At 47.0% G+C, this 23,950-nt stretch overlaps 2 protein-coding genes across 4 annotated transcripts; one reads left to right on the forward strand and one right to left on the reverse strand.

Annotated features, from left to right (window-relative positions):
- Positions 1 to 6,488: 6,488 nt before the first annotated feature.
- Positions 6,489 to 17,089, reverse strand: DEDD2 (death effector domain containing 2). The gene is made up of 6 exons (XM_035117590.2): positions 16,946 to 17,089; positions 15,341 to 15,992; positions 14,822 to 14,932; positions 14,396 to 14,524; positions 8,366 to 8,761; positions 6,489 to 7,352 (listed from the first exon to the last, which is right to left on the reverse strand). The coding sequence occupies exons 2-5, from the start codon at positions 15,813 to 15,815 to the stop codon at positions 8,388 to 8,390; spliced, it is 1,089 nt and encodes a 362-aa protein (XP_034973481.1). The 5' UTR covers positions 15,816 to 15,992; positions 16,946 to 17,089; the 3' UTR covers positions 6,489 to 7,352; positions 8,366 to 8,387.
- A 222-nt stretch (positions 17,090 to 17,311) lies between these two features.
- On the forward strand, positions 17,312 to 23,898 carry LOC118086203 (zinc finger protein 574-like). Of its 3 annotated transcripts, none has more exons than XM_060275620.1 (2): positions 17,312 to 17,534; positions 18,638 to 23,898. In XM_060275620.1, the coding sequence occupies exon 2, from the start codon at positions 18,657 to 18,659 to the stop codon at positions 21,249 to 21,251; it is 2,595 nt and encodes an 864-aa protein (XP_060131603.1). In that variant the 5' UTR covers positions 17,312 to 17,534; positions 18,638 to 18,656; the 3' UTR covers positions 21,252 to 23,898. The 3 variants fall into 3 exon arrangements, with proteins under 3 accessions (XP_060131603.1, XP_034973476.1, XP_034973477.1); XM_035117585.2 differs by lacking the exon at positions 17,312 to 17,534 and adding an exon at positions 17,885 to 18,248; XM_035117586.2 differs by lacking the exon at positions 17,312 to 17,534 and adding an exon at positions 17,885 to 17,973.
- The last annotated feature ends 52 nt before the right edge of the window (positions 23,899 to 23,950 follow it).

Raw genomic sequence — 23,950 nt, forward strand, 5'->3', positions numbered from 1 at the left:
GGTTGGGAACAGTAAGTCCTCATCGGCCCAACTGTTTACGCTGATCTTATATGGGCCTGTGAGAATGCTGGGAGGCCTCTTTCATATTAGTTCTTCTACAAAAAGGGGAGTCAGGCTGAGCCCTGACCAAAGGCCTGGCGGAACAACTCCGTCTTGCAGGCCCTGCAGAAAGATGTCAAATCCCGCGGGCAGTGGTGAAGCTTCATGTTCTAGCACCGGGGGCAGAGAGTAGGCGGGGGTGGGATGCACCGCCAGCAGGGGGGTGGCACACGTCCTGGGGAAGGGGCACACAGCCCACAGGGGCATGGTGCGTGTCCTGGGGGCATGGTGCGCCACCTGCTGGGCCAGGGGGGCAGCCGCAATGGCACCCTGCTGGGATAGTGTTGCTGGGGACGGTGTGCTCCCCCCGCACTCCTCTTTCTCCACCAATGCCCACAGGGCCCTGATCTCTTGTGGCAGAGTGTTCCACCAGGCTGGGGCCAAACCCGAAAAGGCCCTGGCCCTGGTCGAGGCCAGCCTAAACTCTCTGAGGCCCGGGATTTCCAAGGTGTTATTATTTGCAGACTGTAAGGTCCTCCCGTGGGGTGTGCCAGGAGAGGTGGTCCCATAGGTACAAGGGTCCTAGGCCATATAGGGCTCTAAAGGTTAAAACCAGCACGTTAAACTTGATCCTGTACTCCACCGGGAGCCAGTGCAGCTGGTATAGCACTGAATGAATGTGATCCCACAGCGAAGACCCCGTAAGGAGCCTCCCAGCCACATTCTGCACCTGCTGGAGTTTCTGGGTCAGTTTCAAGGGCAGCCCCACATAGAGTGAGTTACAAAAATCAAGCCTGGAGGTGACCATCACATGGATCACAGTGGCAAGATCAGGGTGAGAGAGGTAAGGGACCAACTGCTTAGCATGCCAGAGGTGGAAAAATGCCGCCTTTGTTGTAGCTACAACCTGCGCTTCCATAGAAAGGGAGGCATCGAGGATTACACCCAAACTCTTGACAGAAGACGCTGACACTAATTGCGCCCGCTCAAGAGATGGGAGCTGGCCCCCAGCCCCATATTGTCCCGACCCAGCCAGAGGACCTCTGTCTTCAAAGGATTTAGCTTCAACTGGCTCGCACGCAACCATCCAGCCACAGCTTCCAAACATCTGACCAATGTGTCTGCGGCCGAGTCAGGTTGGCCGTCCATCAACAGATAGAGTTGGGTGTCATCAGCGTACTGATGGCAGCCCAGACCAAAGCTCCGGACAAGCTGGGTGAGGGGGCGCATAAAGCGTTAAAAAGCATTGGGGAGAGAATTGCGCCCTACGGCACTCCACACACCAAGGAGTGCTGCGATGACAGCTCCTCTCCTAATGCCACCCTCTGTCCCCGACCAGAAAAGAAAAGAGCGCAGCCATTGTAAGACTGTGCCCTGAACCCCACATCGGCAAGGTGCTGGGCCAAACGTTCATGATCGACCATGTTGAAGGCTGCTGACAGATCTAAAAGGATCAGCAGCCTGACCCGCCTTGATTCAGCTGCCTACGGAGATCATCTGTTAGGGTGACCAGAGCCGATATTTCATCCAGAAATCCACCAAGCTGTTCAGCAACCGCTCTCTCAATCACCTTACCGAGATACGGAAGATTCGAAACTGGGCAGTAATTGGATAGATTTAAAGGATCTAATGATGTTTTCTTTAAGAGCGGACGCACCACTGCATCCTTCAGCTCCTCTGGGAATGCCCCTGTGCCAAGGGACAAATTAATGATGACACCTAGGGGGGCACGCACCTCGTCTGGGCACGCTGTAATCAGCCAGGATGGGCACAGGTCAAGAGGGCAAGTGGTGGGCTTTCCAGATCGGAGGTGTCTGTCCACATCAGCTGGGAGTATCCAATCGAAGTGGTCCAATACTGTCAAGGTAAAGGTGTGGGGGGCTGTAGTGTTTTATCTAGGCAGCCAGGGCTTCTTTGGATGACAGTATCTTTTTGTACCAGGTGAGGACCACTTGCGTTTTAAAATTCTCCCATATATACAGAACTCCCTGTGCGCCTTTTGCAGACCCTCCAAGTGTCCCTATTTTCCAGGGACAGCCCTGGATTTACTGAAGTCGTTCCCGTTTCTGATTTGATCCCAAAGTATCCCGCTTTTCTTTGACATCCCTGTTTTCATTGGAGCAGTGTTGGAGGGTACGAAGTTATCTAACCCGAGCCATCTGAAGGGAGGCCTGTATAGGGAAGATTTTTTAATGTTTAATGTCTTATTATGTTTTTATATATGTTGGAAGCCACCCAGAGTGGCTGGGGCAAACCAGTCAGATGGGCAGGGCATAAATAGTTAATTATTAAGGAATAGGACATTCCTATTTTCATTGAAGAAATGTTGGGAGGATATGATTTTGGATTTTGAAACAGAGTAGGTTTCCACCTCTGTGTCAAATAACTGGGGTCAAGTTAAGTGTTGTGTACTTTTTATAATACATGGAAGATGGATCTCCCTCATTAGGTTCTGCACTCTCCTTCCTTGGAGGTTTCTAAGCAGAGGTTCTGTCTATGGGTGCTTTAGCTGAGTTTCCTAAATTGCAGGGGGTTGCACTAGAAAGATGACACTTGGGGTCCCTTCCAACTCTATGATTCATTATGTTCTTATCATCCTATGTAATTCTATTTTGTATAAATTATAAAAATTATAAATAAAACATGTTCTATTTACAAACAAAACACTTAAATAGTGTTGGATGGGGGTGGGGTCCACAGGAAGGTAACAAGGTTGGAAAGGGGTCAGAGTCAGAAAAAGGTTGGGAAACACTGATCTAGTCCAACCTCCTGTGACCCAATCTTTTGCCAACGTGGGGTTTGAACTCACGACTCTAAGAGTCTCATGCTCTGCCGACTGAGCTATCCCATCGGCAGGGCTTGCACAGACCAGGGACTAGGTCAGGGGCTGATAATCTGTGGCCCTCTATAGATGTTGGCTGGATTACAACTCCCATCACCCCGGCCCTTGGGGCCCCCAGGCTGATGGCAATGGCATCTCAACCACCTATAGAGGACCACAGGTCCCCCTGACTCTGTTACAGAGGGAAGTCTGTGACTCAACTTGGAGGGAGACCAGCAGCTCAGGCCATTTTTTGCAACTCTCTGTGGTCTCATGGCCAGATCCTGGTGGCACTTCACGCATCTGAAGAAATGGGCTCAGCGCTCTACTCTGTGAAAGCTCATGCCATAACTATTTTTTTTCTTGAAGTGTGCATGCACACGAAAGCTAATACCAATGACAAACTTTGTTGGTCCCTAAGGTGCTACTGGAATGAATTTATTTTGTTTCGACTACGGCAGACCAGCACGGCTACCTACCTGTAACTAGAACTATGATGCTTGTGTTATTCCTTGCCTCTGTTCTGCCCAACACACTTTGGACCATCAGCAGCAGCTGATCCTTAGGCAACTGACAGGGCCCACAGCTGTTCCTGCCTAATGGAATCAGGTGGGATAAAGGGAAAGGAGTAGAAGCCTCTGAAAGACTCCTCAATTACAACAGGCATATATCCAAGTTGTTGTTAGGACTTTAAACCTGAGACGCTGGCAAATTAGAGTGTAAGAAGTAGAGTGTAAATTTGACACTAGGGTGCGCAAGATACAATCGGTGGGGAGTATGTGAACCACACGCTAGCGACATGGTTAAAACGGAAAGGTATAGTCCATAGACTTACCAATCCTTATTCACCACAGGAGAACTCAGTTGCGGAAAGAAAATTCCGAACATTGCAAGAAGCCATTGCTGCTTTACTGTTTGATTCTGGACTACCACAGCGTTTTTGGGCAGAGGCTGCACTGTATGCAAATTATTCCTTTAATAGAGTGTACAACAGCACAGTAGGCAACACTCCTTACTTCATGTTGTTTGGTAAGAAACCAAAAATTGACCATCTAAGAGTTTTTGGATGTCGTGCTTATGTGCTGGTGCCTAGGGCACAACGTAAGAAAGGTGATCCCAGATCTAAAGAAATGATTTTCTGTGGTTATCAAGCAAACACAAAAGGTTGGAGATTTGTAAATGTAGGAGGTAATCAAACAAAAATCACAATCAGCAGAAGTGCTGAATTTTGTGAACAAGATGGTTGGAATAGAATCCATGGTAATTCTGACATACTATTTGATGTGTCAAATGAAAAAGATCAGACACAGGTCCCAAGGCGAGAATTAGTTCCAGAACAGGCTGAGGAATCTAAGTCTGAGGATGAGGGTGAGAAACCTTCTAGTTCACACAAGTTTGAAAAGTCTATCACGCCCATCACTATATGGGGTGATAATCAGCCATGTCTTAAATTAGCACAGAATGGTCAATTTAAAGGTCGTACAAAACATTTGGATATCAGATTTCAAAATGTTTGTCTAACAGTGAGAGCGGGAATTGTTAAATTAAGTTACTGTCCAAGTCATGAAAATTTAGCTGATGGATTTACAAAACCGCTTGGGTTTCAGCGTCATGAAGAATTTTGTGAAGAATTGGGTCTGAAATAACTTTGTAGAACTGTTTATGTTTTTGCCAGCGAGAGGGGGTGTTAGGACTTTAAACCTGAGACGCTGGCAAATTAGCAAGGTCATGTGATGTCGTTAAGTTGTTAAGATGCTCAGTATATATAGAGCGTTTGTTTTGTTTGCCTGTGGGGTGTGGAGCAGTCATGTCTGAAAGCTCTGGAGGTGTTTCTGTTATTTTTCTGAAATAAAGCTGTCTTCAAAAGTTGAGCTTTGGTGAGTCGTTTTCTGCTGCAAAGCTACAAGAATTCTACAACAAGAAGAATCCAGCCGCTGTGCTTAAAGCTCTGCAAAGAGAACTGTTTCTGGTCTGTATAGCGCAGCAAAAGCGTTTTTACTGGACCAGTGCAGAAAACCTCTTTAGTTGTTTGCACAGGACGTAAGCTGTGGGATCTCCTCTCAGGAACAGAGGAAGTGGATGGGAGGAGTTGCCAGTCTTCATATCAAATACTGTATATACCTCTTCAGGATCTTGGTAATGATTTATAGGTCTAGAACAGTTTTGGAGTAGGGAAAATACCAAACCAAACACTGACATGATTAAATTTGTTGACTAAAAAGAACTGGGAAAGGAGGATCTGGGGCCTAAAGAGGGTGACACCAGGGGGGTAGTATGAAGGTTTGATTTTGAGGCTGCCAAGCATGTCTGGGTCTGGTCACCATATACACTGCCTTGGGAATTCCATGCAAGAAAATCAACAGAGATATCCCTGCTCAAAGTACAAGCAGGACAAAAAACAAAAGATAGTTCCTATGAGATTACGGATAGGTAATCCTTGACAGTGGGGAAATCTCTTCAGGACCCTACCGTGAGCTGATTATTTGGGGAGTGTTCCTAAGAACTCCAGTTCCAGTTGAAACACTGCCTTCAGCATTACATAAACAGCAGAAGGCAGAAAAACCTGATGTACTGGGCTATTGCCCATTCAATTTCTTTGGCTGATGGCCCACATCTAGGGTAGATGGCCAAGCAGAGAATCTTCAGTGTCACTGTATTCTGCCTTCCCTGGTGGCATTCACCCTCTTGGAATCTGGATAGCCAAGCCCAACAGCTGTACTTGCCTATTCTACATTAACAGATTATTTTTAATGAATTAAGAGGTAGGAGTCTGGCCGGTATCTAGATCCTCTGTATTCTAGTCTGCATAGTCAGGCAGTGGCAATGGGTCAGTGCGTCTTAAAAGTTAACCAGAAGGCTGATGGTTCAAGCCCACCCAGGGATGGCTGTGGGCAGGATTCCTGCATTGCCGGGGGGGGGGTGTTGTTTGAACTAGATCAGGGGTCCCCAAACTAAGGCCCGGGGGCCGGATGCAGCCCAATCACCTTCTAAATCCGGCCTGCGAACCAGCCTGTTTTTACATGAGTAGAATGTATTATTTTATTTAAAATGCATCTCTGGGTTATTTGTAGGGCCTGCCTAGTGTTTTTACATAAGTAGAATGTGTCCTTTTATTTAAAATGCATCTCTGGGTTATTTGTGGGGCATAAGAATTCATTCATATATTTTTTTCAAAATATAGTCCGGCCCCCCCACAAGGTCTGAGGGACAGTGGACCAGCCCCCTGCCAAAAAAGTTTGCTGACCCCTGAACTAGATGGCCCTCTGATTGCCTTCCAACTCTTATGATTCTACAGCTTCTATGACCAGGTACCCATCATCTCTCAGAACTTCTCACTAATAAAGAATGGAGGAATTCACTCTATAAATGTCCTTGCTCATCCTCTCCTTGCTCTTGGGATAGGCCCATCTGTTGTGTGGAAGGGTATAGGCCCTGCCCCCTTGCCAAACTAGTCACCTCAGTGACTCTTGGGTGGCCAGGAACTCCCTTTGGAAGCAGGCATACCAGCCTAACTGCCTTTCCTTGTTGGACAGGGAACAAGGTTTAATCACTACAGCAGCAGCTGTAGGCCAGGACTCTTGTATCTCAGCCTCTGATCCTGGTAAAATTGAAATATGAATCCAAGCAGTTGCAAATACTATTCTTTATTGACATTTGCAAATACAATACATTAAGAATCATTTGTCAAAAAAGTCTTAATATAAAAAATACAACTTTTTAAATTACATGTTTCTGGCCTCTGGCCCTCCCACTGCAGTCAAGCAGTGTCCTCAGCTCAGAAATTCAACCAGAAGGGTTGCACCACCTTTTTTTGAACCCTATTATTTATATTGTGTACAAATATCCACAGAACTGACAAGTTCCTCCAAAAAATGACTCAAGTTTCCACTTCTATCATCATTGGCTTTCCTGCCATGGGACTTGGATGTATACTTAAGAATGGAAGCTCACCCCTAGGTTCAGATTTAAAGGAAAATAGGTTATTTCTCTTTTTCCAGGAAAGTAGGCAACATAGCATGCCCTGCTACTGGCCTTAAGAGGTGCACCTGCAACTCTGCAAAATGAGATGCTCTCCACCTCTGCAATAGAGGTCAAAAACACAAGTACTGGTAGTGAGCATGATGCACATACCAATTTATTCCAAAAGGGTTTCAAAGCCCCTTTTTTGCTTCATTATCGGGACTAAATGGCTCTCCAAAAGCTGTCCCTTTCACTTCAAAATGAGGAATCCACGCTGAGTGGGTGCCTCTAGCCAAGCCCTACTTACACCTGAATGTCAATTAAGACCATTCCCAGTTGCTCTTTCAAAGCTTCAACCTATACAAGAGCAGCTGCTGCACAATTCTAACTACCTGAAGTCCCATCGCTGTCAAGATCCAGCCCTGCCCCGCGACAGGACAAAGGTTCCTTTGCTAAAAAGAAATTTCCTTCCTGAAGTCTACATCCAATTCAGGTAAGCCATGTGGTAATCGGGGAGTAAAAATGAAGTGCCCTGTGAGAAGAAGAAGAAAAAGATTAAGAGTGACAACCAGAATGGATGCCAACTCCTTACGCATTTATCTGTTGTCATCCAGGCACCAGAAGGGCTGGTTCCCCACCCCCACTGAGATCCTTTGGGACTGTTCATTTGCTAACACCTGTGCGATTTATGCTTCTGATACTCTTCTATTTTGCTTCTGATACTCTTCTATTTTCTGGTTCGAGGGCTTTAAGAAAACCAATCTCATCTTTCATGTTTTTAATTTCTGTAAAAAATTTTAAAATAAAATATATATGGCGGACCCAAGTCTTCCTGAAAAAGAGCAGCGATGGAGCTAGCCCTTTTATCAGTGGTGGCAAGCCTGTGGCACTCCAAATGTTGTTGGACTCCATCAGTCCCAACCAGGATGGTCAATGGTCAGGGAGGAAGATGAGAGTTACAGTGCAGCAACATCTATAGGGCTCCAGGCTTCCCATCTTGTCCTACACCAATCAGTCAACAGAAGACCTTAGTCAACAGGTTCTGGGAAATTGAACAAGTCACAAAATTAGGACAAAGGCATATTGTTGCAGTGTAATTCACTATATAGTTCAACTGCAGAACATCTGAAATTGTCCTGGCAGAAAAACTGACTTATTAGTTAAAAGCAAAGCTAAACTATTTGATTTTTATATATTTATTTTTACATTTATGTGTGTGTTTACATTTTATGTTGTATGCAAATCAGAGACCTTTCCCCAAAACTTCAATATGTAATTACAGGATGTAACTCTATTTTGGTTTTGTAGTTTGGAAATATCTGTTCAACTGCCTTGAGCTAGTCTCTTCCTTAAATTTATTGAAGCACTGGACATCTCATGTCATCTAACACCTAGACAAAAAGCCCCTAACGCCACTTGCAAAATTAATACTCTGTGTTGAGCCAATGGAGCAAGAAGACAGCTGGCAAGTAGGGGGAAATGCTAAGTTTTCAGAGAGTGTGAAGACGACAGATACTATCGCAAGCCAAAGTGAAGAGAACATACCTAAATTTCCTAGTAGCTAAAGTTACCAGGCCTGGGGAATAACACTTTCCAGTAACAGACGGCGACCCTCCTCATAATCATCTTCATCCACATTGACTAGCAGTCGAATAGCCTCCTGGCCCACGGCCTCTTTGAGAGAGTCCGTGATGAAAACCCCTTTCAGTGCCTCTAGCAGTGAGCCATTCATATAGTCGTTCCAGAAGGCATCAAGGTAGGACAGCTCTGAGAACTTGATGTCACAGATTATTGAGCCCAGGTCACGGGATTTGAGGATGGTATTGGATTGTCCAAAGACATCAAACTGCCGCTCCAGATGGTTCTGCTTGTTTGACATCACATTCTGACGCAAGACAGGGTCATGCTCACAGTATTCTGCACGAACACGGAGCCGGATGTCTGAGCAAGACACACAGAACAGAGAGAAAGAGAGAGAGAGAGGGAGGGGAAAGGAAGAGAAAGAGCGGCATTAGAGCTGGAGGTCACAAACAGATTACGCAGACAAACACACGGTCATGCAACAGTATTCCAGGGTTGGGCTGTTCAACAGCCATGAGCAGGTGCTGAACATCAATACCAACCAAGCTGAAGATGCAGGCCACCTAAGACTCCTGAAGAGTTCAGGTTCCTTAAGATGGTCAATCCCAGCAAGGGGTGTTCACTCTCGTTTTTGAAGTCTACCTTTGGCACAAAGTTACAGCTGAACTCCAATAATCAGTTACTAAAAACATCTCAATTCTCACCCCAGAAACATTCCTCTAGTATCCCCCCCAAATCATTCCTGTTGAGCTATCTGCACCAATCCTGAAAAGTCATCCACAACAGTAAATTCTTCAAAAGGCTTCCCACCATTTTCAATCCAAAACCTTGGAAAGAATTTTTCCAAGTTAATATAGCTTGTTACATGATGGCATTATCAAACTGGACCACTGCTTTATTAAGGGCCATGAGCCATTCTCGACTTGGAAGGGAAACGACTTGGGGAGATTCTGAACTAAAGCTAACTACCAACAGCCAGCCGGACTCTTTGGCAGGAAAAACTTAAATTTTAGCTAATTAAGTTCTAGCCATCTTGTGAGTGACTTGCTGCAACAGAAGTGTATTACCATGCTCTAGATGCCCCAGTAATTACTGAAGTTCAGCTGTAACTATGGACATTGGGCAGGTTTGTGTTTTGTTCAGTTGCCCAAAGTATCATCAGCATTGTAGCCAAAAATTTAAAAGGTTCAAGAGGGAGGGAGAAATGGAACAAATACAGAGTAGGATATGTTTTAAAAAATGAGGCAGGTGGTGTATTACATACGCTCAACAAGGCCGTCAGCTTTAATTTCTCTGTGTCTTGTGGTCGTCACCTGTAGAAGCATTAACTCAAAGTGCAGTCACAGCCCTTTACCAGCAACTTTGTACGGCCTGGAGCCCACACCCACCCATACTAGTTAGCTACAAGGCAGCTTTTTGGTAGCCGGTTGCTAGTTTTCAAGCAGCATGACAATTAGAACCCCTCTTTCCAGATGGGCAACAGCAGAGCTGTGCAACAAATTCAATTTGACAATTGTCCATGGCAGATTAGCCAGTAAACAGCACCATTTCAGTCCATGTAAGAAAGCCTAGAGCTTATACTAAGAGCAGTGCCATTTCCACCCCAAGAAAAACAACGTACTGTAAAACTTGAGTAAGGAACAGAGATGTCCACAATTTCTCTTTACAGTGTACACCAGCAACTGCTTTGCCTTGATAGGGCAGCACATTAAGAGCTCAGCTGTAGGACCCACTGGAAACCTTTCTCACATTCCAACCACAAGCTCCCACCCAATATGCTATATGCATAGTAACTCAGAGGTTTCATTTTATTACTCAGCTTAAGATACACAACTTTTGCATCCATGGTTTGGCATACGATTTCATCTAAATACCCATCCCACCCACTTTCCAATATAAACAGTTCTCTGAAGTAAAAATGATAGCAGCTGTCAGAGTTGGCATCAACATACTGGCACCTCTTGTGTCAGTTATGTCTCACAAGTGCCTGGAGGGCTCTTCCTCCCCTAGGACAGGATAAAAGCCTCAAATTATTGGCCACAGGGGGGAAACCCACAGCTTTTATTTCAAAACAAGCAGGATGCACATCAACTGCAGGACTGTGGGAAGAGGGTTTCTGCACAACTCAGTTGTACAAGGTGGTTAATTGCTCCATGGCCATGCTCAGCCAGTAGTAATGCAAGCCCTGAGCAGCTGCATCTAATTAGACACTTGACCTATATATGCAATAAAGAAACCAACTGAGGCAGCACAAACAACATGGTACCCACCCAACCCTCCACTTTCAGGCCCCAGTCCCAGTGAAATAATCCCACTGTAGTTTCTGTATAGACAGCTTCAAAACACGCCACTGAGCCACATACTGCAGAGGCTTCTGCCAATGTCTTTTCCCAAGTTTGAATCACAGTAACAAGAGTGAAGAAGCCTCCAAGTTAATTACCACTAAAGTAGGATGGTTTCAGAGATTGAGGCCTGTCACCTCATCATCCATGCAACTCTTTTAGCGTGTGTTCAGCATTAGAATAAGAAAACTCAAGTTATCAGTTTTCCAGAAAAGAACTGGGAACAGCATAGAGTACCAATTCAATTCAATTCAATATACCACATTTTCCCACCCACCTTTGACACACATATTTACAGGCCAGCAAAACCCATTACAGACAATGTTAACCGCGCAAAAATGCCTCCATTGTGCAGAAGGCAACAAGTCCCAGAGTCCAAGGCAGTGTCCCTCACAGCTTGTTTAACAAGAGCGCTGCAGGGTCCAGATGCAGGTCGCTTCTAACATAGGAGAAGCGGTGAAGAGGCAGCTGAAATTATCATGAGGGCCACACTTAAGTTTTTGCTTTTTTTAGTTTGCCTGGGTATTTATGCCAGTGTCTGGTACTTGGCCCGCTTGCCTGGGCCAATACTTATGCTTTTCCAGGGATGAATTTCAACTGTGGACCGAGAGAAACATGGTTCAAGACTTTTAGCACATGGCAACATCAAGAAATCATTCTGAGATTCAATATGGCAAAAGAACACAAAATGGTGTGAAAACCCTGGCCTCACTTCTAGGTAAGTTGATAAAGAGCGACTGCTGCAGATACCAGATACAACATGGGAATTCTCACTGCAAGGACACAGGGTGCATGTTCTTGCTTATTCTTGACAACCACCAAATGGCACATGTATCAATGCAGGTTAACATCCATTGTGCTGACAGATTTATCATGAGAGAAATAACCAAGCAATGCAAGTGGATTTTGAAGTGAGAAGTGTGGAAGATTTTAGAACTATTAATTGTTAGCAGCTCATCCATCAATGATAAATGTTGACCAGCAAGAGGGAAAACTGTCCAAGAAAACTGATGGAAGCATCTGGAGGACAGGTAAAGTAGTTAAGGGAATGTTTATGCCCTAAGGAAAAGGATGATTCCATAGCAGCTCACAATGGCCTGATATCTGCAGCAGTAGCTATTAACATAACTAAGGGATCACATGATATGAGAGCTATTTGCTTCTTTATCTAGTAGAGCAAAACCTTTAATTGACTGGCACTTGAGACATCATCTGATGACTGTCCCACAAGAGGCTCAGTCCTCATAGCTTTAATACCCCCAGCCCGTTTACATCACTCTGCTGGAGGTTTGCAGCATAAGCCCCCTGCAGTGCCAGTTTTGAGTGGCTCTGTACACGATTACAATCCCAAGAGCTGCCAATGCAGCCTTGTCCCCACTGACCATGAGAATAGCCAACATGCCTTTACAAATTGGCTGTTTGAGAGGCTGGCATGCAGGGTGGGCTGCCTGTGGTTCCTCTGGAAATAGGTAACTCAGCACACATTTAAACACAGATTTGCTTTCACATAGAACTGGTGGAAATCTGGGTGCATGGATTCATTTACCTTTGCGAGACCATTCTGTGAGAGGAGTGCACAAGAGAGACAGAGTCTCTTTATCATCAACTTTTGCTTAGTAACCTGGAATTTAAATGGTGGATTGAGAAAGAATTGGCAGAAATCAAGCAGCAACAAAAAAAGAGATCATTTGGGGGTTTGTATGCTCTTTTTCAGTAACTAAGCTCTAGCTTCTGCAGGCTGAAATAGCTCAGGAGGTTGCAAACTGGAAAAGGAGATGAGTTTCAAACTCCCAAGCTTAGGTGTGCAATTCAGAAGGGTTATAAAATGCAGAGCTTATTTCAGAAGCAGCTGCCTGGAAAACAAGGGTCAAGCTCTGCCCCAGTGAAGCAAGGCAACATCATCAAGTATACAGGCAACAATCTAGTGTTGAATGGAGCTTACAGTTTGATCCTTGCACCTACCCGGCAGAAGCCTTATAGCTGCACCTTGAAGTTGCAGTTTTGACACTAATTGTATTATTTTTGAACCTTCTTCGTTAGAACCCATTGCCTGTAAATTGGTCAGATGGTAAGACAAGTGTTTTTGTGCATTCGCTTTTGTTTCATTTGCATTGCACTGACACAAAGACAATAGCACATTGAGTTATGTAGGGATCTAAACCAGCCCCTAGCACCTGCCTGCTGAGTGAGAGCAGCTTCAAATGTTACGTGCAACACAATGCATTTCTGGGTAAGAAAACCGTAAACACTGTGTGTGTGTGTTGTCAAATAGATGTTTCACAGTTTCCTTATACAGAATGTCTCTCCATATAGCAACACGTATCTGAAGCTCTAAGTTAGAAAAGAGTATATGCTGGTGTTAGAGATAGACATTCAACACTGAACTGGAAATCAAGCCAGAAATTTTGATATAATTCATTTAACTGAGTTTTAATATGAATTCAGAGGAGAGTCTGGGATTTAAGAAAAATCCAGTTTGATGGGTTGGTGCTACCGACCAAGTCAGGAGAATAAACCCCTTTCGAAAGTCAGATACAGAACCAGTGCGTAGTGCAGTGTGCTATAAACTAAACATGCAAACTCAACAGATGCATCTAACAGAAAGATGTACAAGAAGGCTCTCCAGGAAATATTACGTTATATGTTACTGGTGAGCACGTACAATTTTGGAAACAACTTAAGAACGTGGACAAGTCATTCATAAGCTTGACCACCTCTTAATACTATTCAGTGCTGAAGCTATGGCACTCATGACTCCCTTGCTTAGGAATCGTACTTTCTGAAGATAACTAGCTTCATAATCCTCAAAATAGTTTTATGTTACTCTTTAAGAAATTATGTGCCGCACATCAAAAATCTCCAGAACCTCATTGTTCTGAAGAATTCATTGAATTAATTGGAAATAGTTTTAACAAAGGTTGAATTTATTTTTAATTGGAGATGACTGAAGCAGAAAAATGGCAACGATGTGTTTTGTTATTACAAAAAATAACATCAGAGTAGCTAAACCAGTCTCTTTCCAAAACCAGCATATCACATGTAATGTTGTACTGACATTAACAGCCTCCACATCCCTCCCAGCAACTGGTGCCAAGGGATTAGCAGTCTGAAGGTATCCTTTCCTCATTTATAAAGCTTTCTTTTTGGTCTTATGTTGCTCTCAGAGAACTCTGCCTGAAGGGCAGGGTATATAATTGAAGTAGTAAATAAATAGAACTGGACCTTCTAGAGCACTATCAATAAAATAGGTACCGAACAGATCACCCTGGGAATTGAAGACAACATAACAAGGAGTGGGTTAGAACCTTCCCACCCTCACCCCAAAGAGGGGGCCAAAGCTCCCATTCCCCCACTGCACTGGAATGAAGTCCTATCGCCAGATTTGTACAGAAATTAATAGTGCAAGCCAAAACTCAAGTTCACTGACATAGAACAAAACTGACAGCACTCCAGCTACATATATATATATTTTCCTCCCCCAACCCTTTCCCCATTTGGCTCCAGCCAGAGAGAAGATGAATCACTGATCAGACCCTTAACAGAAACCAAGCTGCTAATTAGCATTTTAGAATGGTTTCATGGCATTATAAAAATACTTTGTTCAATTCAAGGGCACCCCCGGGAAAAAAGCACATGCAAGGCTGACACCTACCACAGGTGACTTTCGTGGGAGTTTGGACCTCCTGCATTGGAGCATTAGTTGATTTAGCTCCCCGCCGCCTGCGGGAAGTAGACTTTGACCGGCCTCTGCTTACTCGCTTCCTTTTGCTCGTATTGGAGCCTAGAGAGAAAAAGCCAGGCATAGGCAATTATTTACACCAAAGCCTGGCAAAGAAAGCTCAGATTCCACACAGCTCCTGCTCCTACCCCCCCCCCCAAATAATCTGATATCAAATGCAAACTGTTTAAAAGGAATTGCTACCTTTCATCAGGGAGAAATTAGAAACTATTAAAAATGTATCTACAAAGCAGACAAGACATAAAACAGCTATGTAAAAACTGATGGCATTGTATATTAACTACTACACAAAAGGGATGAAACCATACACCTCCCCCCGCAGGCTGCACACTCACACACCTGTCTCCCACTGATCATTTCGAGGCTCTGCAGAGGCTGAATTGAGACAGTTGTCCATCTGCCGGTCAGATGAAAGGACAGATGGTCCATAGGTGTATCTCTCAGGAGAAACTATGGTTTAAAAAAAAAAGGTAGACACTATGTCAACTGGGAACAACAGTTCTAGAAGAAAGCAACATCAAACCTGTCAAATAAGATCATAAGTTCATAGAATCAGAATATTCTAAGCTAAGCAATAGAGGACGTAATACCTTAAAGATACCCACCCCCTATCTTTCTATTGCTAAAATTCTGGCCAGAAAGCTGAGTTGGAAGCTAGGATTATGTCCATTCAAGAAAGAACTTCATTTCACTCAATTCAGTCAGGAAGTCAAAGTTAATGACACTAGATCGTATCCAATGTTAGTCTTTCTCAGAGTATATTCACTGAAATGAGTGGCTTGGGTCCACCAATTTCAACCTATCTATGCTCAGAAAACAGATAATACCCACTTGCTCTCTACTTTTCTGGCTCAGTACCTGTACGCTGCCTTTTCAGAGTGACATATGGCAGCAGATCATGCCTTGTCAGTACTCTCAGGAGCTGCAGAAGCTGCACGAAGTTGGTTTCATCACATTTGCCCCTCCTCTCTAGCTCCAGGAGCAGTTGTACACCATTCTTGGGCAGTTGCCTCTGAGCAGCAACTTCAAGACTACCATCAGTCTTGCCCAAGCTACATCGCCATTGATTTTTCCTCTTCCAGCTCTCCAGCACAGGTGTGGTAGTCTCAGAACCACTCTCTTCTGCTGCTGCCACAGCCCAAAGAGCAGGATCCAATGGGTGAGTCCAAGGCTGTGTCTCATCCAGAAGGAAAGAGAGTGCATCCATGTCATTTTCTGTAAGCTGGGAACCAATGACCTCAAACATTCGATGCAGGGAAATCATCCCATAGTACTCTAGACATTCTTCCTCCTCCCATATGTGGGTAAAGATTGGCCTTCTCATGTCAGCCATATGGAGACACTAACCCCAAGAGGGATTTACTGTTATGAGCTAACAGAACAGATGTGCTGTGCTCTCAATACCACGGGAAAGAGACACGTTTTGGCAGGCTGTGTATGATTATAATATGCTATAAGAGAGCCGGGGAAATAGAGGTCTTGAGGGAGGATCCCAACACTCCACAAATGCCTGTAAAAGGAGAAATGGGGGTGATTAGAGCATACCACTTTGCCCCACCCTAAAAAGCTGTTTAAGAGGCAGAATACACACAGAATAACACAGATAAAACGTTTCTAATTCTGCCATGAGTCCCAGCCAAAAGAGGGAACATGCGATGTGGAAGGAGCAAAGATACAGGGGAGAAAATGCTCTCTCAAGGCCGCTGCCGTGGCTGCCTCCTCCAAAGGATGCAGGGCCCAAAATGCGCCACAAGATGGCAGCAGCCACAGGAAGCAGCAGTCTCCCCTCCCCCTTGTCACAAGAGCAAGCACAAACCAGCCAGAGGTGTGTGTGGACTAGCCCCGTGCTTGCGGCTCAGCCCCATCTTGGCGTGCGCCGTGACCTCCTCTTCTCCATCCAAACACCCCTCCCCCCGCTATCCCAGCCAGTCAAGGCTCCGCCCCCTATTTGCATAAACAGTCCCTCTGAGAGCGGGGTGGGGCTCCTCTGGGCGTGGCTTCTCCTCCCCTCCGCCCGCCGATGTTGTTTTTCTCTCTCCGGCTCACACCACCGCCGTAATTACGTGTTCTTTTACCTCTCCATGTTTTCGCGAGGGCATTTCTGGGACTCTCCCCCCCCCCCACGAGACACCACCCACCCCCGCTCTTCATATACACACTTCCCCCCCCCGCCTCCTTCAAGTATTTTTCCACCCTCGTCGCCTCACAGCTGTTCCCCTTTTCGACGCTCCTCTGCCTCCCTCGCCTATATTCTCTTGCCGGCCCCCCAAGCCCCGTTTCCCAGTTTACCTCAGGGAAAAACGGCTCCCTCAGCCGTCCCCCCCCCACCCCTTCCCCTCAAAGCCGCACCACAGAAGTCGCCTCGTTTCCTTTCCCCTGTCGCCATTCCTATCCCAAACCTATTTCCCTACCCGCCCGCCCCCCAATAAAAATAAATCCCACACACGAATAAATCCCCCTCACCGGGTCTTCCACCGCCGCTACAGCCGGACGTCGCCGCCGTTCCGATCTTTCTGGTAGCTTCGACACGACTGCGCCTGCGCCAACCGAGCCTCAAGAGCAGGGACGGTTCTCCCACCACCTCACCCGTCGCGCATGCGCCCGGGCTGTCCGGCGTCTTCCACTCCCCCAACTGGCGTCGCAGGATCCCAGGCTGCGCACGCGCAGGCCCTGCCGCCAATCCGAATAACCGCCGGCGGCGGCACGTGCGTCGCCCTCCCCCGGCTCACGCGGACAGACCGCTGGTGTCCGCGTGACCCACGTGCGGGGGAGGAGCCTCCTTTGAGTTGGAAAGAACCTCAACGGCGGCGGCGGCGGCAGCAAAAGCAACTGCAGACCTGATAAATTGCTCTCGCTCGTAGCCGGCGCCGCTGTACGCCGCGCTCTTTACGTGACGGCTTAATTTAGCTGATTGGGTGGTGTGATGTAGCAATTGAGGGCGGCTTTGCGCTATAAGCGCAGCGCAGTTCCCCCTACTCGGCGCCTCTCTCCCTCAGACTTACAATGTTTACGTAAACGGGACGTGCGGTGTCAAGGAGACGGCGCTGATTGCGTAAGCGAGGGACCGGGAAAATAGATACTGTACGTCGATGCAGCGGCGACAGGAGTTACGTAACATGCGTAGGGAGAAGAGGGAGGCGGGGCGGCAAAGCGCAGTACTGTCACCTCCTTCCTCGTGACTGGGCGGACCTAGAGAGCCGCCAGTACGCTTCTTTTGCCTCCCTCCTGAATGGGTGCCTCTCGCCCCGCCTGTGCTTGCTGGCCCCACCTGAGGGCGGGCTGGACTTCACGTCACCGAGCCGCTGGAGCCGAACCGCCCCCTTAGTATCGAGGCAGCTGATTGGCTTCCCAGCGGTTGTGGAGGAGTCAATGAGAGGGCGCGGTGCAGCCTAGGCCAAGCAGGGCCTGTGTGAGGAGACAGAGAGAGACTGAGAGCAGGCAAGAGGGCGGGCGAGCAGCTGTGGCAGGAGTGGGACAGGCCCACGGGCCGGGTGAGTGTGGCGTTCCTCCCACCACCCGAGCCCCCCGCCCCCTCTTCCTCCTGGCGGCATTGCAGTGAATTCCGCACAGATCTGCGGGGCCAAAGGCATACTAGCAATACCCAACAGGGCCGCCCCTTCACCCCTTTAAATGGCCATAGCAGTGGCACTGAAAGAAGGGGAACAAGGAGCTCTTGAAGGGTTGTGTGTAAAACTCTTTCAGGATCGCCTGGGGTTGACACCAGTTTTTTCCATTCCTGGTATCATCGCTCTTCTCAGCTGTTTAGGTACTTCTGCATACCGCAGCAGACATCTCCCTGCTCTTTTTGTTGTTCTTTTTGTACCTCCATTATACGAACTCTCATGGTGCTATGCATGACTTTCTCCCTTTATCCTCCCAGCAACCCTGCAAGAGGCATTAAAATAATACACCCTATCAAAATGCCCACTATCATTTACTACAGACAGACACTCCTAATCTATCTACCTTTCCTGTTATTCCCTTATCTTTCTCAATACATGATGGTGTCTTCCAAAAATTAATATTCCTTTCCTCTTTTTTTATTTTTAGGCTGAAACAACTATCCATTTATACAGAGTGTTCAAACACTGCTTTTCTCTTTTATAATCTATCATGGTCCTTTAACTCACCTTGGTTTTTCTCTCCACCTTGCAGGCGAAAGCTTGCAGTTACCATGGAAGAAGAACTGCCTCCCTCTTTGTTCTTCCAGCATCAGTACATGTGCTCAGAGTGTGGACTCCTCTACAATACTTTGGAGGAGGTGCTGATCCACCACCAGAGCCATCTAGGCGAGGCCTATGAGCCTGAAGCTGCTGCCACTGTTGTAGACACAGGGCCCCAGCAGGACAACCGCTACCAGTGCCTGGAGTGTGGCTGTGTCCTTTGGTCACCTGACGAACTGCTAGCCCACCAAGAAGTGCACCCCAGGGAGGTGCCAACCCGGCCTCAACCTCCGCCAGCTACCAGTGGACAGATCCGCTACCAATGCAATGAGTGTAATGAACTCTTTCCTTCTACCAGCCTATGGCTAGCACATCGCCAAACACACCAGAAACAAGAGACTTCACCTGAGGCTCCCATGTCAGCCCCACCAACCTCCCAGTCAACTCCATTGCCCCCTCTCCAATCATCTGTTCCACTACCTTCCCAGCCATCCTCCCCACCACCCTCTCAGGCTTCACTTCCAACACCTCAGCCAACTCCACTCATGCATCCCTATGAGTGCTCAGAGTGTTCTTGCCTCTTCCCAACTCCTGAGGAGCTGCTAGATCACCAGGGTGAACACTTCACTGAGATTGAGAAAGAGAGCAGTGAGTCATCTGAAACAGCAGCTCAGGAGATTTGCAGTCAACGTGTGTCCCCGCTGCCATGCCCTGAAGAACCCCCTGCTGTGCCTCCACCTGCTCAGGCCTTCTGTTGCCGTGAGTGTAAGCAGGCCTTTGGGACAGTGGAGGCGCTGCGGAGGCACCAGCAGGAGCACTTGGGGAGCAGTGAAGAGTTTCTTTGTGGCGAGTGCCAGCGTGGTTTCACAACAGCCAAGCGGCTGTTGGCTCACCAGCGAGTGCACGTAGATGGCACGTACGAATGTCCCAACTGCAACAAGATATTCAAAAAGGCAGCATCCCTTGAGCAGCACATGCGCATCCACAAAGGTGAGGCACTCTACCTCTGCGTGGACTGTGGGCTTGGCTTCTCTACTGAGATGACTCTGATCATGCACCGCAAGAGCCATACAGCCAATCCCCTGCACCGCTGCCACTGTGGCAAGACTTTCAGCAACATGACCAAGTTCCTTTACCATCGGCGCACACATGCTGGCAAGAGTGGCATTCCACCCACTCGTGGGGCCGGGGATCAGGCACCCAGCCAACCTCCTGAACCAGCGCCCAGCGACAGAGAATCAACTGTAAATGGCTCAGTTTCCCCTGCCGTCACTGCCTCCTCCCTGCCAGGGACATCAGTAGAAGTGCCCAGTGCTGGGTTTCTGTGCCCTCAGTGTGGAAAGGCATTCTCCACCCACATCCGGATGGTGCGGCACAAGCGAGTGGTGCACGTTCTGGAGCGCAAGCACAAATGCCCCACCTGTGGCAAAAAGTTCAAGAAGCTGGTGCATGTGCGGAACCACATGCGGACACACACTGGTGAAAGGCCATTTCAGTGCTCTGAGTGTGGCAAGACCTTTGTCTCCCAGGCAAACTTAGCACGGCACCACGTGACGCACACTGGAGAGCGCCCCTACCAGTGCCAGGTGTGTAATAAGCGCTTCACCCAGTCCTCTAATCTTCGCCAGCACCGCCTCTTGCATATGGCACCTAATGGAGAGGGGCCTCACTCCTGTGAAGACTGTGGAGTAGCTTTCTCCCGAGCCCATCAACTGGCTCTGCACCGGACCGTGCATACGGGGTGTTTGCCCTTTCCTTGCCTAGACTGTGACAAATCCTTCCCACGCCGTCGCCTCCTGGAATTGCACCGGCTCAGCCATTCTGGGCATGAGCCTCACCGTTGCCCGGATTGTGGGGCTCTCTTTGTTACGGCTTCCAAGTTGCAGGAGCACCGCTGTGCTAGGCGCCGTGACCAGGCGACTCTGCAGTCCTTCCTCTGCATGTCTTGTGGCAAGTACATGGGCTCGTTGGCCAAGCTTGCGCTACACCAGCTGGTACATTCAGGCCAGCGTCCTTACCCTTGCCCACTTTGTGGGAAAGCCTTCACCACTCCCAGCGGGCTGAGCCGGCATCAACAGCGCCACGCTGGCCTGCGCCCCCACAAGTGCTCTGTTTGTGCCAAGACTTTTGTGGCAGCCTCTGGGCTTCAGCTGCACCAGCGTATCCACACAGGGGAACGCCCTTTCCCCTGCCCTGACTGCGGTAAGGCGTTCCGGCAGGCTACCCACCTGCGGGAGCACCGGCGCCTTCACACCGGTGAGCGCCCCTACCGCTGCCCAGACTGCGGCAAGTCTTTTGTGCAGTCCATGCACCTTGCTGAGCACCGGCGCATTCACACCGGGGAGCGCCCCCACCCCTGCCCACTTTGCCCCAAGACCTTCAAGACTCTTTCCAACCTGCGAAGTCACCGCAAGACTCACACTGAACTGGCTTCTAGTCAGGAGGCGCTCCAGTCTACAGGGTCTCTCGTGGCTACTGGCCAGCCCACCCAGATTATCATGTGCACTGAGTTTGGGGAGGCTATTGCTATCATTGAAAGCACTGAGCACCTCCCCTTGGTAGAAACTATAGAGATCTACCAGACGACACTAGAAGGCAACATTTAGGTGACTGCCTTTGTACAGGGACTGAGCAGACACAGTCTCTTCTTTGCTCAAGGGCTCTATGCAGGTCAGCAGGAGGGAGAGTACAGCTCCCTTTCCTCCATGCATCAGTTTAGCATGGTCTACCAGTGACAGAGCCTGCAGACCAATCTTAGTGTCCTGATGCAATCTGTTCAGTTTTGTGGTGGAACCTGGCTCATAGCCTCACCTGGAGGTTTCTTGAGGCAATGCCTTTTTTGTGTGCAGCGGGCAGTGCTGTGGAATGGCGTCAGACTGCTTGTCTCTGCCACAACTTACATGTTTATTGTAAATTGAAGCAAAAAGTTCTGTTGTACTGCTAAATTATTCCTGTTGTGTCTCTGATTATGAGACTCTAGGAATGTGCCTGCCTGCTGCTAGCTTGTCTGTAAAATTCAACTCTCTAGTACTGTTCATCCACTCCTAGGAAATAGATGGCATAATTTCCTGTTGATCAGAGAGCAATGAAAGCAAAGCCTTTGCTTTTCATGATGAGGTACTGTTGCCTGATTTTGATACCCTAATGAGAAAATACTTCTTTGATAATTTTACAGAAAGAAGGGTTGACACATGCAGCTCCTCTCACCAGATGAGCCATGTTTGTTAAAACTGTCCCTACTGTGCAACAGGTTGACATACAGGGTCTCTGTTTCGTTTTGAAGATGTAACCCTTGCTGAAGGTCTGGTCCAGTTTTATTTTTATTTTTTTCTTAAATAAAAGTGGGGGAATGGGACCAATATCTTGTTTAGGTCACTTGGGGTACCTTGATCAATTTGAATTTGTCTTTTTTATTTCAACTACTGATAGGAATCTTGGATTTTAGTTTAAGATGTTTTTCAGGGCAGGAGATAGCAGCATAGGGGAAAAGGAAGCTGTTGCTTTTGTAGCCCTGAACATTTGCCAGGAAACTGTTTGTGCTGAGTGGGTTATATTGGATCTTTCTAGGAACAGCCATTTACATCACCACTGTGAAAGAGGCATACCTACAGACTGGTTCCTTTAGCTATGTTTTACAGTGTTTTTATCTGTGTACAGGAAGGATAAGATTAGTTAAGGATAGCTCATTTTTCTTCCAGAAATGCACAATACTTCCAGTATTTGTAACGTTACTAGAACAAATATGCATAGGAGACTGACCTCTGATACAAAAGTTGAGTGTATCACTATTTTCAGTTAATGGCAAACACCCCTGAAATATAGCAGCAAAACCTGTGGTATTTTTAGAGGAAAACCAGTCCAATTGCAGTAACTGTAATCAAGTTACGCAGCTGCTCTTTGGCTAGTCCAGAGCCCCGTGTGTTATATACACTGTACAGAGAGGTTCAGGTTTAACCTTTGCTGGTAAAGTTCTTATGGAGAGTTCTTAAAATTAGCTGCAGCCGCAGGATAGACTTTGAAAGGTGTTTAGCCACTTGCAATTAAGGGAGGGAAGGAGAAGAGTCATAAGACTATTTTGGAAAGCAAATGTTGGTTCATGCTTGCATTATTATAACTCACAGAACACACACCATAGAGCTACGCTTCCACTGTCCCATTTACTGCAGAGTTGAACATACCCAGAGCCTTTTGGTTTAATTTTTGTGCTGGGACCTCAGATCAGGGACAAGGAACCTGTGGTTCTTGGGCTCCATCGCCTATCAGCCCCAGCCATTCTGGCCAATGTTCAGGGATGGTAGTTTTAGTTCAACATCTGGAGGGACACTGGTTCCTTATGCCTGCAATCTATTCCCATCCCTTCCTTGTTGCAGTACTGTAGCCTTCTTGTGCCTCTGGGCCCCTAGATATCACAAGCAACATACAGCTTAAAACATGCACAGATTTTCAACTCCACAGAGGCTAGTGGTATCCCCAACAGCAAGCTGGGTGGTGGTGGTTTACAGATGGTGAAAAATGCATGCTTGCCCATTATTGTCTACACTTCGGCTTGTCCCATGCTTTTGAGGTACAGGTCTGAGCGATCTTTTATTTGCCCTGCCACTTTCCCTGGGAAAACCTGCTATTTAGTGCTGAATTGGAGCAAACATCAATCAATGTAAAACCCAATTGAATTTTGTTCCGTTTCAGTGGTAAAGGTCAATTTCCCTGGGGGAAAGCCATAGTCTGAATGAGCCCTATGTGAGATGTAATCCTTGGGCATCAGGACACTTGGTTTGGGCATGTGGACATGTTATGACAGGGAAACATATAGAGCTCATATTAGTCAAATTTTAAAAGGTTATTTCAAACTCAGAGCCAGGTTTTCAAAATCTAGTTAACATTTTAATCGGCCCAGGAACACACAGGTGGCAGGCTGCAAAGATTCATGCTAACAAAACTGAGTATTAACTAGTTACATTGAGGTACCACATTGTGAAACTGATGGACTAAATAAAGGGCTTTTCTCCACTAACTATTTAATATCCATTTGTTGGTGTGAGGCCACAGTTATTTATAGCATGTACACATGTTTTATGTGAATTAACATCTAGGCACTGGTGTTACTGCAGACAAATCTATACCTCTTTGAAGGGAGGCAGTTTTTTCTACCTCACCCTCTTGCCCCGCAAAAGTTATGCAGAATCCAGGAAATCCAGCACTGCCATTTGCAGCTGGGTGTGGAACCAACTTGTAGCCTTGGAGCAGTTTTTTCTTTTAAAAATAGTATTCCAAGTGTGCAATTATGCAGAAAGGTGGCATGAAGGCT

The sequence above is a fragment of the Zootoca vivipara genome, chromosome 6 (genome assembly GCF_963506605.1).
Source record: "Zootoca vivipara chromosome 6, rZooViv1.1, whole genome shotgun sequence".
Lineage (NCBI taxonomy): Eukaryota > Metazoa > Chordata > Lepidosauria > Squamata > Lacertidae > Zootoca > Zootoca vivipara.